General features: G+C 42.5%; 1 protein-coding gene across 4 annotated transcripts in view; it reads right to left on the bottom strand.

The window, feature by feature from the left end:
* The window catches only part of MROH1 (maestro heat like repeat family member 1), a 228,522-nt gene that overhangs the window by 188,805 nt on the left and 23,303 nt on the right, over positions 1–16,414 (bottom strand). For all 4 annotated transcript variants that reach the window (XM_068237842.1, XM_068237840.1, XM_068237843.1 and 1 more), the window contains exon 2: positions 2,835–3,360. In XM_068237842.1, the coding sequence (XP_068093943.1) occupies positions 2,835–2,856 (22 nt within the window). In that variant the 5' untranslated portion in view covers positions 2,857–3,360. The remainder of the gene's footprint in view (positions 1–2,834; positions 3,361–16,414) is intronic.

Below are 16,414 nucleotides of genomic sequence, written 5' to 3'. Positions count from 1 at the left end.
TCAAATCTGCTTTCAGTGTCTCTTTAAAGTTTCCCGGAGCTGAATATAAAGCAAAAATCGATAATTACCCGGGGCTTCCTCCAGCCCCATAGGCACGTGTGAATCCCTCGCCGTCCTCCCGCGGTTTGCCATTCAACCGCAATCAGCCCCGATAACTGACTTAGTCGCATCAGTCAGGGTTGTCCGAGCATGCGCAGTAGACCCAGACTGAACTCGGCTGAGCCTGTAACCAGGGCTGATCGCAGCTGAACGGCAGCCCACGGGACGTGCTGATAGGGCTGGAGGAAGCATCGATATTTGCTATGTAGTCAGCTCTGGTACACTTTAAAGGGGAGCTGTAGTGAAAACGACTTATAAATAAAATGTATTATATTTATTACAACATTCATTTATAGACTAGTTAATCGTAAAATCTTTCCTCACCCTGATTCACATTCTGAAATGTATCATTGGTGGTGACTTCTTTAGTTCTGCCAGGTGATCTGTGTGGAGAATGTTCATTACTGAGAGTTCTAGGCACAGGGGGGGAGATACTGTTTGCTTGGCAGTTGGGATACCCCACAATGCAATGAGGTTCACAGACAGCAAACTGTCAGGACCATGGTCATGACATCACACTGTGGGAGGGATTTCACCACTATACCAGCCAGATAGACATCACACCTCTCCCCCTTTATGATCTATTCAAGAAAAGGTGAAGATTTCTTGTGGGAAAGGAGGTACCAGCTACTGATTGGAATAAAGTTCAATCCTGGGTTAACGTTCCTCTTTAAACCTAACAGGCTATGTACATCAAAAAGCTTGTTCCAATAGCATGCAGCACTTTTCCCACACATAGTAAGGCTCTTTTACAATCATTAGCCAACGTGCTAAACCGCAAATTATAACAGAGACAACGTGCGTGGTGTGAAGTGAAATTACGTGCACATTGTTGCACGCTGCAAGCCATTCCTAAAACCATGCAATTTTGATTGGTCTATGATTGACCAATGTTACCATTCCCATAAAGTGTGAGGAAACACATATACAATCTCTTTAACCTATTTTGGTTCCTGGACGTAGAAACTACGTCCAGGAACCATGCACGGTACCGCGCGTGCACGCGCTCCCGGCCCGCGGTTCGTTAGTCAGGCAATCAGTGAATCGGGGTACGGTGCCCGATCACGGATTCCTCTCCCCCGCTGAAAAAGCGACAGCTTCTCTCGGAAGCTGTGCCTTTTCTGGCTGTTCCCTCCCCGATGCGTCACTCTAAGCGCGTGTTACGCTTAGAGTGACGTCATGTAAACAAACTCATGGCCGCCATCTTGTGGCCAAAAAGTAAAACTACAACAAAGTAAAAAACATTTAAATCAAAACACAATTACATTAAAAAAAATATGGTTTACATCCCACCCTCCCAAAAATACCCAAATAAAATGTTTAAAGAGACTCCGTAACAAAAATTGCATCCTGTTTTTTATCATCCTACAACTTCCAAAAGCTATTCTAATGTGTTCTGGCTTACTGCAGCACTTTCTGCTATCACCATCTCTGTAATAAATCAACTTATCTCTCTCTTGTCAGACTTGTCAGCCTGTGTCTGGAAGGTTGCCAAGTTCTTCAGTGTTGTGGTTCTGTGATGCATCTCCCCCCCTCCTGGCCCCTCTATGCACACTGCCTGTGTGTTATTTAGATTAGTACAGCTTCTCTCTGCTCTATTATCTTTTACAAGCTGGATAAATCCTCCTCTGAGCTGGCTGGGCTTTCACATACTGAGGAATTACATACAGGCACAGCTGTCTGCACTCTGCAGGAAGAAACAGCCTGACACTTCAGTGGAAGATAGCTGCAGGGGGAAAGAAACACACAAATGATCTCTTGAGATTAAAAAGGAAGGCTATATACAGCCTGCTTGTGTATGAATGTATTTTCTATGTGTGGACATACTGTACATCAACCTACTTCCTGTTTTGGTGGCCATTTTGTTTGTTTATAAACAAACTTTTTAAAACTGTTTTTAACCACTTTTAATGCGGCGAGAAGCGGCGAAATTGTGACAGAGGGTAATAGGAGATGTCCCCTAACGCACTGGTATGTTTACTTTCGTGCGATTTTAACAATACAGATTCTCTTTAATATAAAAAAAAACAAAAAACATTACAATAAAAAAAAAAAACATGTAAATATTTACCTAAGGGTCTAAACTTTTTAAATATCAATGTAAAGATGAAATATTTCTATATTTTTTTTATTTTAAACTTGTAAGTAGTGATAGATGCAAAACGGAAAAAAATGCACCTTTATTTCCAAATAAAATATTGTCGCCATACATTGTGATAGGGACATAATTTTAACGGTGTAATAACCGGGACATATGGGCAAATGCAAAACGTGAGTTTTAATTATGAGGCATGTATTATTTTAAAACTATAATGGCTGAAAACTGAGAAATAATGAATTTTTTCCGTTTTTTCTTATTCTTCCTGTTAAAATGCATTTACAGTAAAGTGGCTCTTAGCAAAATGTACCCCCCAAAGAAAGCCTAATTGGTGGCGGAAAAAAACAAGATATAGATCAGTTCATTGTGATTAGTGATAAAGTTATAGGCTAATGAATGGGAGGTGAACATTGCTCAAGTGAAAACGACGGAACGCGAATTGGTTAAAAAAGTATTCAAAATCTGTTGGCCCTCAAATTATAGGCCAATAAAAATGTGATAAGTGCACCACAGTGATATGCCAGTCATCACTGACCATTAAATAATATAAAATATTATTTTGGTTAACACCTTCATATTAGCTACCAAAAAGACCAAATCTATACAAAAATTATTCAGAGAGACAATTGCTCCTTACGTTTGACACTTGAGCTAGCCATTGTCCCTTGTGTCCGCTAGGTGACAACGTATCTGGTAGAATCCACCGTGGGAGAGGTCAATGAAGGATGAGCGTACACAATGCCAATAAGATCGATCCTTCTTTGGGTGGGAGAGGACAAGGCAATCCCGTAATGCTTCAGATTATAAATGGTCCATGTGGAGGAATCCCACAGGTATTCAGGTAGATGAGGATTGTCCTTGGAAGACCATTATTATTTAGTCCATTATTGGAAAGAGAATACATTCATTTCCTCAAAACTATCTTGGAAGATCCTGATCTCTGGAAGACGCGATACAGAAATGGGTTCCTCAGTCAAACAAGATTTTATTTAGCTTATTATTAAGTAATAAGGGAGCAATTCTGATGTCAAGCCCTTCGTCTTAAACTCTCAAACGTCTAAAAAAAAAAAAAAAAAAGTGTCCTCCTTGCTTGTTCTCAAGAGGTTTCCTTAAAAATTGCCAAAACTTGCAATATTTCTCAGCTGGTCTTTATATGGTACGCCCTGAAAAGATACAGAGAAAAACATTAGTAAATCTTAATTATTATAGTACCAAAACTATGACATCACAGCAGAAACTTGTTTCCTTTGAAACCTCGTCTTTTTTTTCCAGCCTATTCAATAAACCACCTGCAGGACTTCTCTGAAAACTCAAACCCATTCTTCTCAACAAAGCTCATACCTGCTATCTTCAGTTATCCACCTGGTGCCACATAATAGATCCCTCAGATAACGTCTTCTTTATCAGAAGCTTTCCAGACACTAAAGTGAAACACTGTACCCCCAGCCTCTTAAAGCCCCACTGCAAATATAAAATGCTTTCCAAGTCCTGTGTAGGCAATCAATGGCTGAGCTGGCTTTCAACTGTCTAAGGGCCAGTGCACACCAAAAAGCATTAGTGTCATCGCAAACGCTCAGCGCTTTTTGGAGTGAATTTTCAGAGCGATTCTAGGCATGTGCAGAGTGATTTTCTAAACATTCCTAGCAATTTGTGGAGCGTTTTGGTGTTGCGTTTTTTATATTTTGTTACAGTAGAGCTGTAACGGAGCTTTTGTAAAAAAAAAAACGCTCTGATCTAGAGCTTTTCAGAGCGATTTTCCACTTTCCTATACTTAACATTGAGACTGAATCACCTCAGAAATCAAACATGCTGCAGGACCCACGTTTGCATTTGGGAAAAAAGCACATCGCTCTGGTGTGCTCCATCCCATTCAAACACATTAGCCAAGCGCTTTTCAAAGCGCTGGCGATTTTAAAAGCGCTCAGAAGTGCTCTTGTTGTGCACCAGCCCTAAAACTAGCTAATCAGAGTTCATGACTAGGAACTTGATCATAAGTCACTTCCTGCAGCATAGACTTCTTAAGCTGGAGCTGAATTGATCTCCAAGAGCTCTGCTTGAGAAAACAGAATCAGATGATCCAGAGAACACAGGACTGGAAAAACACAAAGGAAGATGACCAGACCTGAAGTGAGAAGGATATGAAAGCTGCCATATTTATTTCCTTTTAAACAATACCAGTTTCCTGACTGCCCTGCTGATCTATTTGGCTGCAGTAGTGTCTGGATTAGAAGCATGTTTGTTTCAGGTGTGTGATTCAGTCAGAGCACCTGATCTGTATGCTTTTCAGGGTATATAGCTAAGAGTATTAGAGGCAGAGGATCAGCAGGACTGCCAGGCAACTGGTATTGTTTAAAAGCAAATAGATATGGCAGCCTTTATATGTCTCACTTCAGGTGTGCTTTAAAAGGTTTTTCAATTACTGTATATTCCTGCGTATAAGACTACTTTTTAACCCTTGAAAATCTTCTGAAAAGTTGGGGGTCGTCTTATACGCCGGGTGTCATTAATGCCGGGTGATACGCCCTATCCTGTTACCGCCTCTCAGATCTCCCTGCTATATAGCACAATCTATTCTTCCATACCGTTCTGATAAACAGGTAGACAAGGAGAGCTGACCAGTCTACTTAAGGAGAGTTGACCAATGCAACAAGTCAATTGACTATATATTTTTATATACTGGGTAACATATACAGTACAGCACCAGTATCTGTTCATGCAAAGCACCAGTACATGATTTTTTTATTTTTATTTGGTGTGTGTTGGAAGAGGGGTAGTCTTATACGGCGAGTATATCCCAAACTCTATATTTTAACTGGAAAAGTTGGGGGGTCGTCTTATATGCCCAGTCTTATACGCCGGAATATACGGTATTTTATACATTTTTGGGTGGTTCCATCTACCATCTCTCCAAGAGCTGTGTCTGGGTCAGCCTCCTTGTTTGATGGTGCTGAGCAGGGTAGCTACCACAGCTCCTCCCCCAGGGCCTTCCAAGAGCTCATTTAGCTACCTTGCTTCAAGTGATGTGACCAAATTTTTCCAAATGGATTGTTACCCGTTTTTGGACACAAAAAGCCATCACAGGATCTAGAATGAACCAGGGCTGTGGAGTCGGAGTTGGAGTCGAGGAGTCTGAGTAATTTTGGGTACCCGGAGTCGGGAGTCTGAGTCGGATGATTTTGTATAAAATCCACAGCCCTGATAAGTAATAGGCTAACGAGTTTGAGTCATTTTAGGTACCCAGAGTCAGAGTCAGTGGTTTCATAAACTGGAGGAGTCCGAGTTGGAACATTTTTGTACCGACTCCACAGCCCTGGAATGAACAGGTGTCCCCATAGGACGCTTAATAATGTCAGTCGTGGAAATGGGTTTTACATTCACAGCTTTAAATATTTTTTTGCAGTTAAATACACTGTATTTGATCACCCAAAAATGTTGATTGCTTAGTCCCTCGATGCAAAAAAAATCGCTACCTTACAAGGCACAGTAGACAAGACTTGCAAACAATTTATCCCCACTAAACTGTTCTTGGCTGAGGTCGATAGTCGGGGTCATCTCAGCTAAAAATCTAGCCTATACAGGTTTCACTGAAGGTCGCTTATCAATCCAGCATGTTGGATCTTCAAGCAACAACTGGCGGCTGAGTCCATTGTTCTCCTACTCCCCCCTTCCACTACAAGTCGGTCTGTTGTGCGCTGCAGGTTGTCCTCCCCTCTCCATAGCAATAACCCCATCACTCTGCTATTGCAAAACATGGCCTCTGTAAAGTGCTCAGCTACCAAACTGTAGCCTGAGGGACTCTTTCCAAGCTCCTTAGGGCAACAAGCCCTGGACATGCCTACACACCTCTCCTGCTGAAACTCTGGCTTCAATACAGAGTCCGTGATTTAGAAGAATAAGCAGATCACGGGTCCCAATATTGCTGATTACATGCTAGCTCCAGGTTTATTAACTCATTAGCAGCTTGAAAGGAATTCTCTCGTCTGTGACAAGTGCACTGCTTTTCACCTCAACCAGCAGAGCCCGTCGTGCTGTAAATAATTCTTTGAAAGCTTTGAGGTCTCTCGAAAAAATGTGCTTAAATCAAATTGGCCAGGAGCACTTGCCTCTAAATAAATTGGTTGCTAAAGAGTTAAAGAAAGAAAGTCATAGTGCCACTCTGTCTTCTGCAATGTGTTTCACTAAAAAGATCATTCGCTGTAACCACAACACAAAGTGGACAACTGATCCTTATCTGACAATGTGATGACAAATCACATGATTTGGATACAAACATCTGAAAACTTTAAAACTTTGCATTTGTCACCTGAGCAAATTCTTCTCCAGGCATTTAACTAGCGCTGTCCAACATCATGTTATATACTCCCATATGGCCCGAATGCAATTACCGGTAACTTTTCTCCCGGAGTTTTCTCCTAGGAGATAATTTTTCATCTGCCATTTACAATAAATTGAAAAAGTACCAAAAAGCAGGTGAAAACCATCAAAACTATTTGAAGTGTCTTTTTTTGCTTGCTGGTGATTGAAAGGGCATTTTATTGGCAAGTTTGAAAATATCACTTAGGGCTCGTTTCCACCATAGCGAATCCGCATGCGGCGACGAGATGCGGATTCGCTTGTTACACTGAAGTGGCCGGAGCGGTTTCCACATGTGCGGCGTGCGGGAGCGATTTGGCTGCTGGCCAAATCTGCACGACGGGACCCACCGAATTCGCCTGCGTCGGGAATCCGTGCGAATCGCCGCTAATGTATTTAATAGTAAAAACGCATGCGTTTGTTACATGCGTTTTTACCAGGGCTGTGGAGTCGGTCCAAAAATCCACCGACTCCGACTCCGACTCCTCAGTTTAGGATTCCACCGACTCCGACTCCGACTCCACGACTCCGACTCCTCTAATTTGCATATTACAATTTTGTTGATTAAAAGTATGTAACATGAAATTCGTCTCTTAACTGCCAACGCTTAGGAATTTTACAAGACAACTGAAGTGAGAAGGATATGTAGACTACTATATTTATTCCCTTTAGACTAAAACTAGTCCTTGGTAAAAGTACTTGTAAAAGGTACAAACCGGAACAAAGAACATCTATCAGGCCCTAGGCAATGTAAGTGTGGGTACATGTAAGAATGATGTGCAGGTACTCTGCAGGGGAATGATGAGATTGTAAACAGACAACACCTCTGTGTTCAATATGCACAGCATTCTCAGTGGATTCCCTGCAGCTCTGTGGGGAGTGCATATGTAGAGTATAGTACTACTGTGTAACAAAGTAAACCTGAGACAGATGAAATTAAAGTTTTATACATACCTGGGGCTTCCTCCAGCCGCCTTCAGGATAATCAGTCCCTCGCTGTCCTCCTCCGCCACCTGGATCTTCTGCTATGAGTCCAGGTACTTGAGCCAGTCGGGCGTAGTGCGCATGCACACACTCCGCCGCCAGGAGCATACTACACCTGTGCAGCACTATTGCGCAGGTGCAGAATGTTCCTGGCTGTGGGAGCGGCATGCGGCCGGACAGCGCTGACTGGCTGATATACCAGGACTCATAGCGGAAGATCCGGGTGGTGGAAGACAGCGAGGGACTGATTAGCCTGAAGGGGGCTTGAGGAAGCCCCAGGTATGTATAAAACTTTACTTTTCATCCGTCTCAGTTACCCTTTAATTTGTAGTCACCAAACCAAATTTTAACATATCAAATTATTTGATTTCATCAGCAAAGGGAGTGCATACATTTGCATAAATCAGCATCAATGCAGAATTATTTCCATCTCGTTGACCATCTCTATTAGTGACACAGCTACACATCAGGCTTTATTCTTACAGCATAGATGTTATTTAGTATATATAAGAGATTCCTGTGTACACATCATATATACAGTCACAATCAGATATGTATATCTGACCTTAAAAATACGGGGACTGCTTTATTGAAGCAGCACAAGTAACTAATTTTGATTGGTTTATTTCATTTTTGTGGACTAAGCACAGCTATTACTGTATATATACTGTATATATACATTATTTTTAATGACTATTATCTGAGAAATAGAACATTTTATCATATTTTCTATTTTAATTACAGTTACAAATTCATTAGGAGTCGGAGTCGGTGCATTTTTTCCCGACTCCGACTCCAGGCACCCAAAATTGCCCGACTCCACGACTCCGACTCCACAGCCCTGGTTTTTACCCGTGATTTTGCGTGCGATTTCGCACCTTTTTCAATGTTATTTTGCCCTGGCAGTGTCATGGTTAATTTCGCATGGCACCCTGCCATGCAAAATCGCACGCGAAATCGCGGGTAAAAACGCATGCGGAAACGCATCCGCATGCGTTTTTACAAGCGTCGGAATGCCGGCGAAATCGCGTCGCAACAGTGGAAACGAGCCCTTAGGACAGTGATCTGCAAACTTGGCTCTCCAGCTGTTAAGGAACTACAAGTCCCACAATGCATTGCAGGAGTCTGACAGCAAGAGTCATGATTCATTAAGGCAAATGCATTGTGGGACTTGTAGTTCCTCAACAGCTGGAGAGCCAAGTTTGCAGATCACTGACAGGAGAAAACTCATGAGAAAAAAAGTGAATTGCATATGGGCTATAAGTCAAAATTTTCAGCACATGAAGGGCCCGATCCAATTCACTTTATTCTCCTAAGCTTTCTCCCAGGTGATATTTTCACATAAATAGAATGCCTTTTTAAGCCCCCAAAAAGCAAGAAAATAATCAGAATACATTTAACAGTACTTTTTGACCTACTTTTTCAATTACAAAGTGCAAAAGTTATTTTGAAAAACAGAAGATTTTATCTCCTTGGAGAAAACGTAAGAGAAAAAGTGATTTGAACCAGCCGAAAATGTCCTAAAAAGGTCACCCCTTGGCATATACTCAAGTCATCTACTGTGTCCCTGCACTCATGTGCTGTGCTCCCCATTGTGCCCGTGCCCACTACCAGGCAGCAAAGTGAGCGGAGTACAGCTATACAAGACTGACCTGACAGCAGGGAGCAGAGTTAATACTGGGGGCACATCTGGCTAAGGGGAGGGGGGCTGCCCAATACTGGAGGCACATTTGGCCATTTATACTGGCGAGGGGGAGATGCTTCATACTGGAGGCGCATCTGGTTCATTATACTGTGGATGGGGCTATACTGGGGAGGGGGCTTATACACAAGTCAATTGTTTTCTTTCCTGGTTTGTAAGGGGAAAAGTGGGTACCTCAACTATTGCACGAATATATACCCTAAATATGGAGTTTAGAGTTGTAGGTCACTTTAATATTACGTTTTATTAATAAAAAAATATCACCACCACCTTCGGATGGAGTAGTCCCCATTATAGGCCCAAGATGGGGCAGGAGTTTGAGGCCATGTACATGAGAAGTGTGGTCAAAGTCTCTACTTCCTGTGCAAATGGAGCAATTGCCCCTTCAAAACATGAGGGGGGGCTGTTCTAGTACATCAAAGGTTTACCTAGAGTACGGCTTTAGGGGATATCCGCTGAGGCTGACTGTTTGGAGATTATTTCCATGCACAAATGGATGCGTATTTTTCTGGCTTTCTCCAACATCCTGCTGGCTTGTAGATATTCCCGACTGGCTCACGAATCTATTTTCCTGCTATAGTCATGCTAGGCAGCCAAAGAGAAGATGGAAAAATCTGCTGCATCTCTAACAAAAAAAAAGTAGATACTTGGAAAATAGAGACGTCCTTGCAGGGGAAGGTTGGAAAAGGATCAGTGCTGGAGCTAGCAGGGGCTGATGGTTGGCTGAGGATTCATAGATTGTGAAAGGTAGAGCAAAGCTGGAATCAGGAGGTATCTGGACGTGGGCCACACCAATATTTACACTAGGTGTGAACAAGAGGTGGTCTGACCCTTCACCTGAAGAACAGCACTATGTGTGAACAAGAGGTGGTCTGACCCTTCACCTGAAGAACAGCACTATGTGTGAACAATAGGTGGTCTGACCCTTCACCTGAAGAACAGCACTATGTGTGAACAAGAGGTGGTCTGACCCTTCACCTGAACAACAGGTCCATCTGCAAGAACCAGATATAGAGGGAGCGAAACGTCACAACTCTGCATACACATTACACAATGACCACCATGCCACACAACTACTAAAACACAACACCAACACACAGGAGGAACTTACAAACCACCAGGACTGAAGCACTGAGCAATGTGTGCTCAATGACAGATCAAGCAGATCAGCAACAATGTAAAAACCCATGTTAGGGCTCGTTTCCACTATAGCGAATCCGCATGCAGGGGCTACATGCGGATTCGCATAGGCAATACAAGTAGATGGGATTGTTTCCACTTGTGCGTCGTGCGGGTGCGTTTTGGTGTGCGGGGAAAATCTGCACGGCAGAGCCGTCAGATTTCGCGTGCGGCTGGAATGCGGGCGAATCGCTCGCAATGCTTATAATAGGGAAATTGCATGCGGCTTTGTCATGCGGTTGTCCCCGCGATTTCGCGTACGATTTTGCATGTAAGGCTATGGAACTTAACACAGGCAGTGACATGGTTAAAGAGGAACTCCAGTGAAAATAATTTAATATAAAAAGGTGCTTAATTTTTACAATAATTATGTATACATGATTTAGTCAGAGTTTGCTCATTGTAAAATCTTTCCTCTCCCAGATTCACATTCTGACATGTATTACATGGTGACATTGTTACTGTGGGCAGATTATGTAGCTGTTCTGGCTTTAACAGACAGCTATAAACAGCCATTTCCTGTGTGTGTCATTGTTACATTGTGGCAGTTTGCCCAGAGTACCGTACGGTACCAGAGCCTCTTGTGGGAGGGGTTTCAGCACAAAATCAGTCATACAGCGCCCCCTGATGGTCTGTTTGTGAAAATCATTATATTTTTCATGTAAAAGTGGGTATCAGCTACTGATTGGGATAAAGTTCAATTCTTGGTCGGAGTTTCTCTTTAAATTCGCCTGCTTCCTAGCCATGCGAAATCGCGAGAAAAACAGCATGCGGAAACGCATCGCATGCGATTTCGTCCGTGGTGGAATCCAGGCGATTCCGCACCGCAACGGTGGAAACGAGCCCTTACTGAAAAAGAGATCTGGGGATGCAACAGCATAATAACCTTTAAAGAAAATGTTTATTACAGCTGATACAAATCCTGCAATAAATCTGCAGTGTTTCTACTTCCTAAATGTATGCAAAGAAGCAGAGGCGTGCACCAATGTCCCATAAGTATATCTTGCCTTTTAATCCTCCAGATCAATTCCATACATTAGGGTAAACATCAGTGTATACTTGAATATATATCATACATACTGATTGTGGTGGCGGTGATCCGGTGGGTGCTCAGGGTGTGAAAAGGTCGGCGACGGCCGTTTCGCGTCCAACTGGACGCTTGGTCACGCTGCGACCGTCGCCGACATTTTCACACCCTGAGCACCCACCGGATCACCGCCACCACAATCAGTATGTATGATATATATTCAAGTATACACTGATGTTTACCCTAATGTATGGAATTGATCTGGAGGATTAAAAGGCAAGATATACTTATGGGACATTGGTGCACGTCTCTGCTTCTTTGCATACATTTCTGTTGTTCTCTTTCTTCCGTGACATTCAGCGGAGCACAAGTCCCAGCATTCCTCTGATCCCATTGCAGGGTTTGTGGAGGCGAAGACTACCTTACAGCTTCAATTGTTTTCTCCCTCACATCATCTGTACCATTATCGGGAGTGCCACACTATCATCTGCTTCTTGAACTAGATTGAGTGTTTCTACTTCCTGCCTTCATGGAAGCAGACATATTGTTCACATCCTGTGCTTTCAAGTAAGCCTCTCTGCCGTGGCAGTAAGCGGACTCTGCTAAGGGATTAAATCACAACTTGTGATGCGTCACAGATGGGGGGGTATGGGGGTATGGAAATTAGACAGGCTAAACTCTCTAAAATACAGGGTGCATTTCTGTATTTTCTTTCTGTCCTGTGCAGGAGTTCAGCTCCACTTTAAGCTGATCACACAACTAGACTTCGCAGGGTGGAACTGCTTCAAATACAAGGAGTGCAGAATTATTAGGCAAATGAGTATTTTGACCACCTCATCCTCTTTATGCATGTTGTCTTACTCCAAGCTGTATAGGCTCGAAAGCCTACTACCAATTAAGCATATTAGGTGATGTGCATCTCTGTAATGAGAAGGGGTGTGGTCTAATGACATCAACACCCTATATCAGGTGTGCATAATTATTAGGCAACTTACTTTCCTTTGGCAAAATGGGTCAAAAGAAGGACTTGACAGGCTCAGAAAAGTCAAAAATAGTGAGCTATCTTGTAGAGGGATGCAGCACTCGTAAAATTGCAAAGCTTCTGAAGCGTGACCATCGAACAATCAAGCGTTTCATTCAAAATAGTCAACAGGGTCGCAAGAAGCGTGTGGAAAAACCAAGGCGCAAAATAACTGCCCATGAACTGAGAAAAGTCAAGCGTGCAGTTGCCAAGATGCCACTTGCCACCAGTTTGGCCATATTTCAGAGCTGCAACATCACTAGAGTGCCCAAAAGCACAAGGTGTGCAATACTCAGAGACATGGCCAAGGTAAGAAAGGCTGAAAGACGATCACCACTGAACAGGACACACAAGCTGAAACGTCAAGACTGGGTCAAGAAATATCTAAAGACTGGTTTTTCTAAGGTTTTATGGACTGATGAAATGAGAGTGGGTCTTGATGGGCCAGATGGATGGGCCCGTGGCTGGATTGGTAAAGGGCAGAGTGCTCCAGTCCGACTCAGACGCCAGCAAGGTGGAGGTGGAGTACTGGTTTGGGCTGGTATCATCAAATATGAGCTTGTGGGGCCTTTTCGGGTTGAGGATGGAGTCAAGCTCAACTCCCAGTCCTACTGCCAGTTTCTGGAAGACACCTTCTTCAAGCAGTGGTACAGGAAGAAGTCTGCATCCTTCAAGAAAAACATGATTTTCATGCAGGACAATGCTCCATCACACGCGTCCAAGTACTCCACAGCGTGGCTGGCAAGAAAGGGTATAAAAGAAGAAAAACTAATGACATGGCCTCCTTGTTCACCAGATCGGAACCCCATTGAGAACCTGTGGTCCATCATAAAATGTGAGATTTACAAGGAGGGGAAACAGTACACCTCTCTGAACAGTGTCTGGGAGGCTGTGGTTGCTGCTGCACGCAATGTTGATGGTGAACAGATCAAAACACTGACAGAATCCACGGATGGCAGGCTTTTGAGTGTCCTTGCAAAGAAAGGTGGCTAAATTGGTCACTGATTACTTTTTGTTTTTGAATGTCAGAAATGTATATTTGTGAATGTTGAGATGTTATATTGGTTTCACTGGTAAAAATAAATAATTGAAATGGGTATATATTTGTTTTTTGTTAAGTTGCCTAATAATTATGCACAGTAATAGTCACCTGCACACACAGATATCCCCCTAAAATAGCTAAAACTAAAAACTACTTTTAAAAATATTCAGCTTTGATATTAATGACTTTTTTGGGTTCATTGAGAACATGGTTGTTGTTCAATAATAAAATTATTCCTCAAAAATACAACTTGCCTAATAATTCTACACTCCCTGTAAAACCTATTAAAGAGAATCTTTCAGAAACGGCCAATAGGGCACTTCAGGCGCAACCTGTTAGGCCCCAAGGCCTTGCATTTTGCGTTAACCGGCGATAAAACAGAGTAACAACGCACATTTGCAAGGCAAGTGTAAAAAAGGGACCTTAAAGGGAACCGGAGGTGGAAATAATATGGAGGCTGCCATATTTATTTCCTTTTAAGCAATACCAGTTGCCTGGCTGCCCTGCTGGTCCTCTGCCTCTAATATTTTCAACCATAGACCCTGAACTAGCATGCAGCAGGTCGGGGGTTTCTGACAATATTGTCAGAACGGACAAGATTAACTACATGCTTGTTTCTGGTGCAATTCACTTCACTACTGCAGCCACATAGATCAGCAAGGCTGCCAGTCAACTAGTATTGTTTAAAGGGGAACTGAAGAGAGAGGTATATGGAGGCTGCCATGTTTATTTCCTTTTAACCAATACCAGTTGCCTGGCAGGCCTGCTGGTCTATTTCTCTGCAGTAGTATCTGGTTAACACCAGAAACAAGCATGCAGCTAGTCTTGTCAGATCTGACTTTAAAGTGTGAAACACCTGATCTGCTGCATGCTTGTTCAGGGGCTATGGCTAATAGTATTAGAGGCAGAGGATCAGCAGGACTGCCAGGCAACTGGTATTGCTTAAAAGGAAATAAACATGGCAGCCTTCATATACCTCTCTCTTCAGTTCCCCTTTAAAAGGAAATAAATATGGCAGCCTCCATATCACTCTCACCTCGGGTTCACTTTAAGGGGAACTTTCCAATTTTGGCTTTATACTGTATATGCTGCATTGCTTTTTGGTTTCTTTAAAAAGGAGTTTTGTGGGGGTGTGCTCAGGGTAAAAACAGACACTTACCTGGGGCTTCTATCAGCCCCCTGTAGCAGTAATGTCCCACGCCGTCCTCCTCCGATCTGCCGTTCTCCGCCGTTGGCTCAGGCCTAGCGCGGCATGCTTACCAACTGCGGCTGCGCGGCCCTGCTCTCATCATCGGACGCGTAGTGCGCAGGCGCAGTACAAGACACCTTCGTACTGCGCCTGCAAAGTAAGCTTTCAATGACGCGAGCGGGAGCATGCATTATTCGGCTGTGTCTGCATGTGGGATTGGTGTGGCTCTATAAAATATATAAGTTATAGGCTTGCTATACATCAGCGGTTCTGGGTGTAAGCCTGGCTTCAGGGGCATAAAGAGATAATTTGCCTATTCAGTAGTGGTGCATTGTGGGTAACCACAGATGTTCATTTAAAGCTGAATTATTGTAAATTCCTTCTGTTTTAAGATGGCAAACCACATTTACATGGATAAATAGCAAACATTTTTTAAGCTTGATCACACTTTCATGTACCGTATATAAAAACACAAAAGTCTATAAAATACATAAACATCGCATCTAACAGAAACCGCCAGAAAGGAGTGTCGGAATGTGTCAATGTGTTTACACACATCCAATTTTGATTGGCAAATATTACCACCACCTACACAAACTACTCCGTAGCAAAAGGAATATGGAAGCTGCTCTATTGCCTTTTCAACAATGCACATTGCCTGGCTGCCATGCTGATCTTCTAGATATACTGTAATACATTGAGCCACTGACCCAGAATCAGTATGCAGAGGAGTCACTGAGCCAGAACCAGTATGCAGATCAGCTACACTGATCTGCATACTTCCTTGCACAAATAAGTTAATTGGCTTCCCCCTAAATTGGCCCTAAACTATGATACATGCACTACAAGATACTTGCATATTATTATTATTATGTGTGTATATAGCGCTGACATCTTCCGCAGCGCTTTAGTATATATATATATATATATATATATATATATATATATATATATATATATATATATATATATATATATATATATATATATATATATATATATATATATATATATATATATATATATATATATATATATATATATATATATATATATATAGTCTTGTCAGCTAATCATCCCTCGGAGGAGTTCACAATCTAATCCCCAATACAGTCATATGTTTATGTGTGTATTGTGTAGTGTATGTATCGTAGTCTAGGCTCAATTTTAGGGGGAAGCCAATTCACTGTATGTTTTTGGGATGTGGAAGGAAACCGAAGTGCCTGGAGAAAACCCACACAGACATGGGGAGAACATACAAACTCCTTGCCATTGTGCTGCCCTCCGTGCTGACTATGGTATGGATTAGATTGTGTGCCCCTCTGAGGGAGAGATAATTGACAAGACAATATTACTCTGCACAGGGCTGCAGAAGAGGTTGGCGCTATATAAATATTATTATTATTATTATTATTATTATTAATACACAGACATACCTATTCTCAGTCAGCCACTGTCTCCTCTGCCCAGTGATCTCTCCCTGATGCTGCAGCAGTGTGAGTGAAACAGGAACTATACTTCGCGTATAACGGTGACAGTTTCAAGACTTCGGCCACAGGTGTCACAGTTGCCACAAAACATTCTCGCTCTCTATAGAAATCCCCCTCCAGGATCACTGCCAGGTGGCAGAGCTTTACCTCAGGTACAGAACTAAATACACCGATAGTTTATGAACAAATCGTGCAAAATGTCCCTTTTAGTCTAACGGAAAGGTTTTTGC

The sequence above is a fragment of the Hyperolius riggenbachi genome, chromosome 5 (genome assembly GCF_040937935.1).
Source record: "Hyperolius riggenbachi isolate aHypRig1 chromosome 5, aHypRig1.pri, whole genome shotgun sequence".
Classification (NCBI taxonomy): domain Eukaryota; kingdom Metazoa; phylum Chordata; class Amphibia; order Anura; family Hyperoliidae; genus Hyperolius; species Hyperolius riggenbachi.
This window is presented reverse-complemented; position numbering and strand designations above follow the sequence as displayed.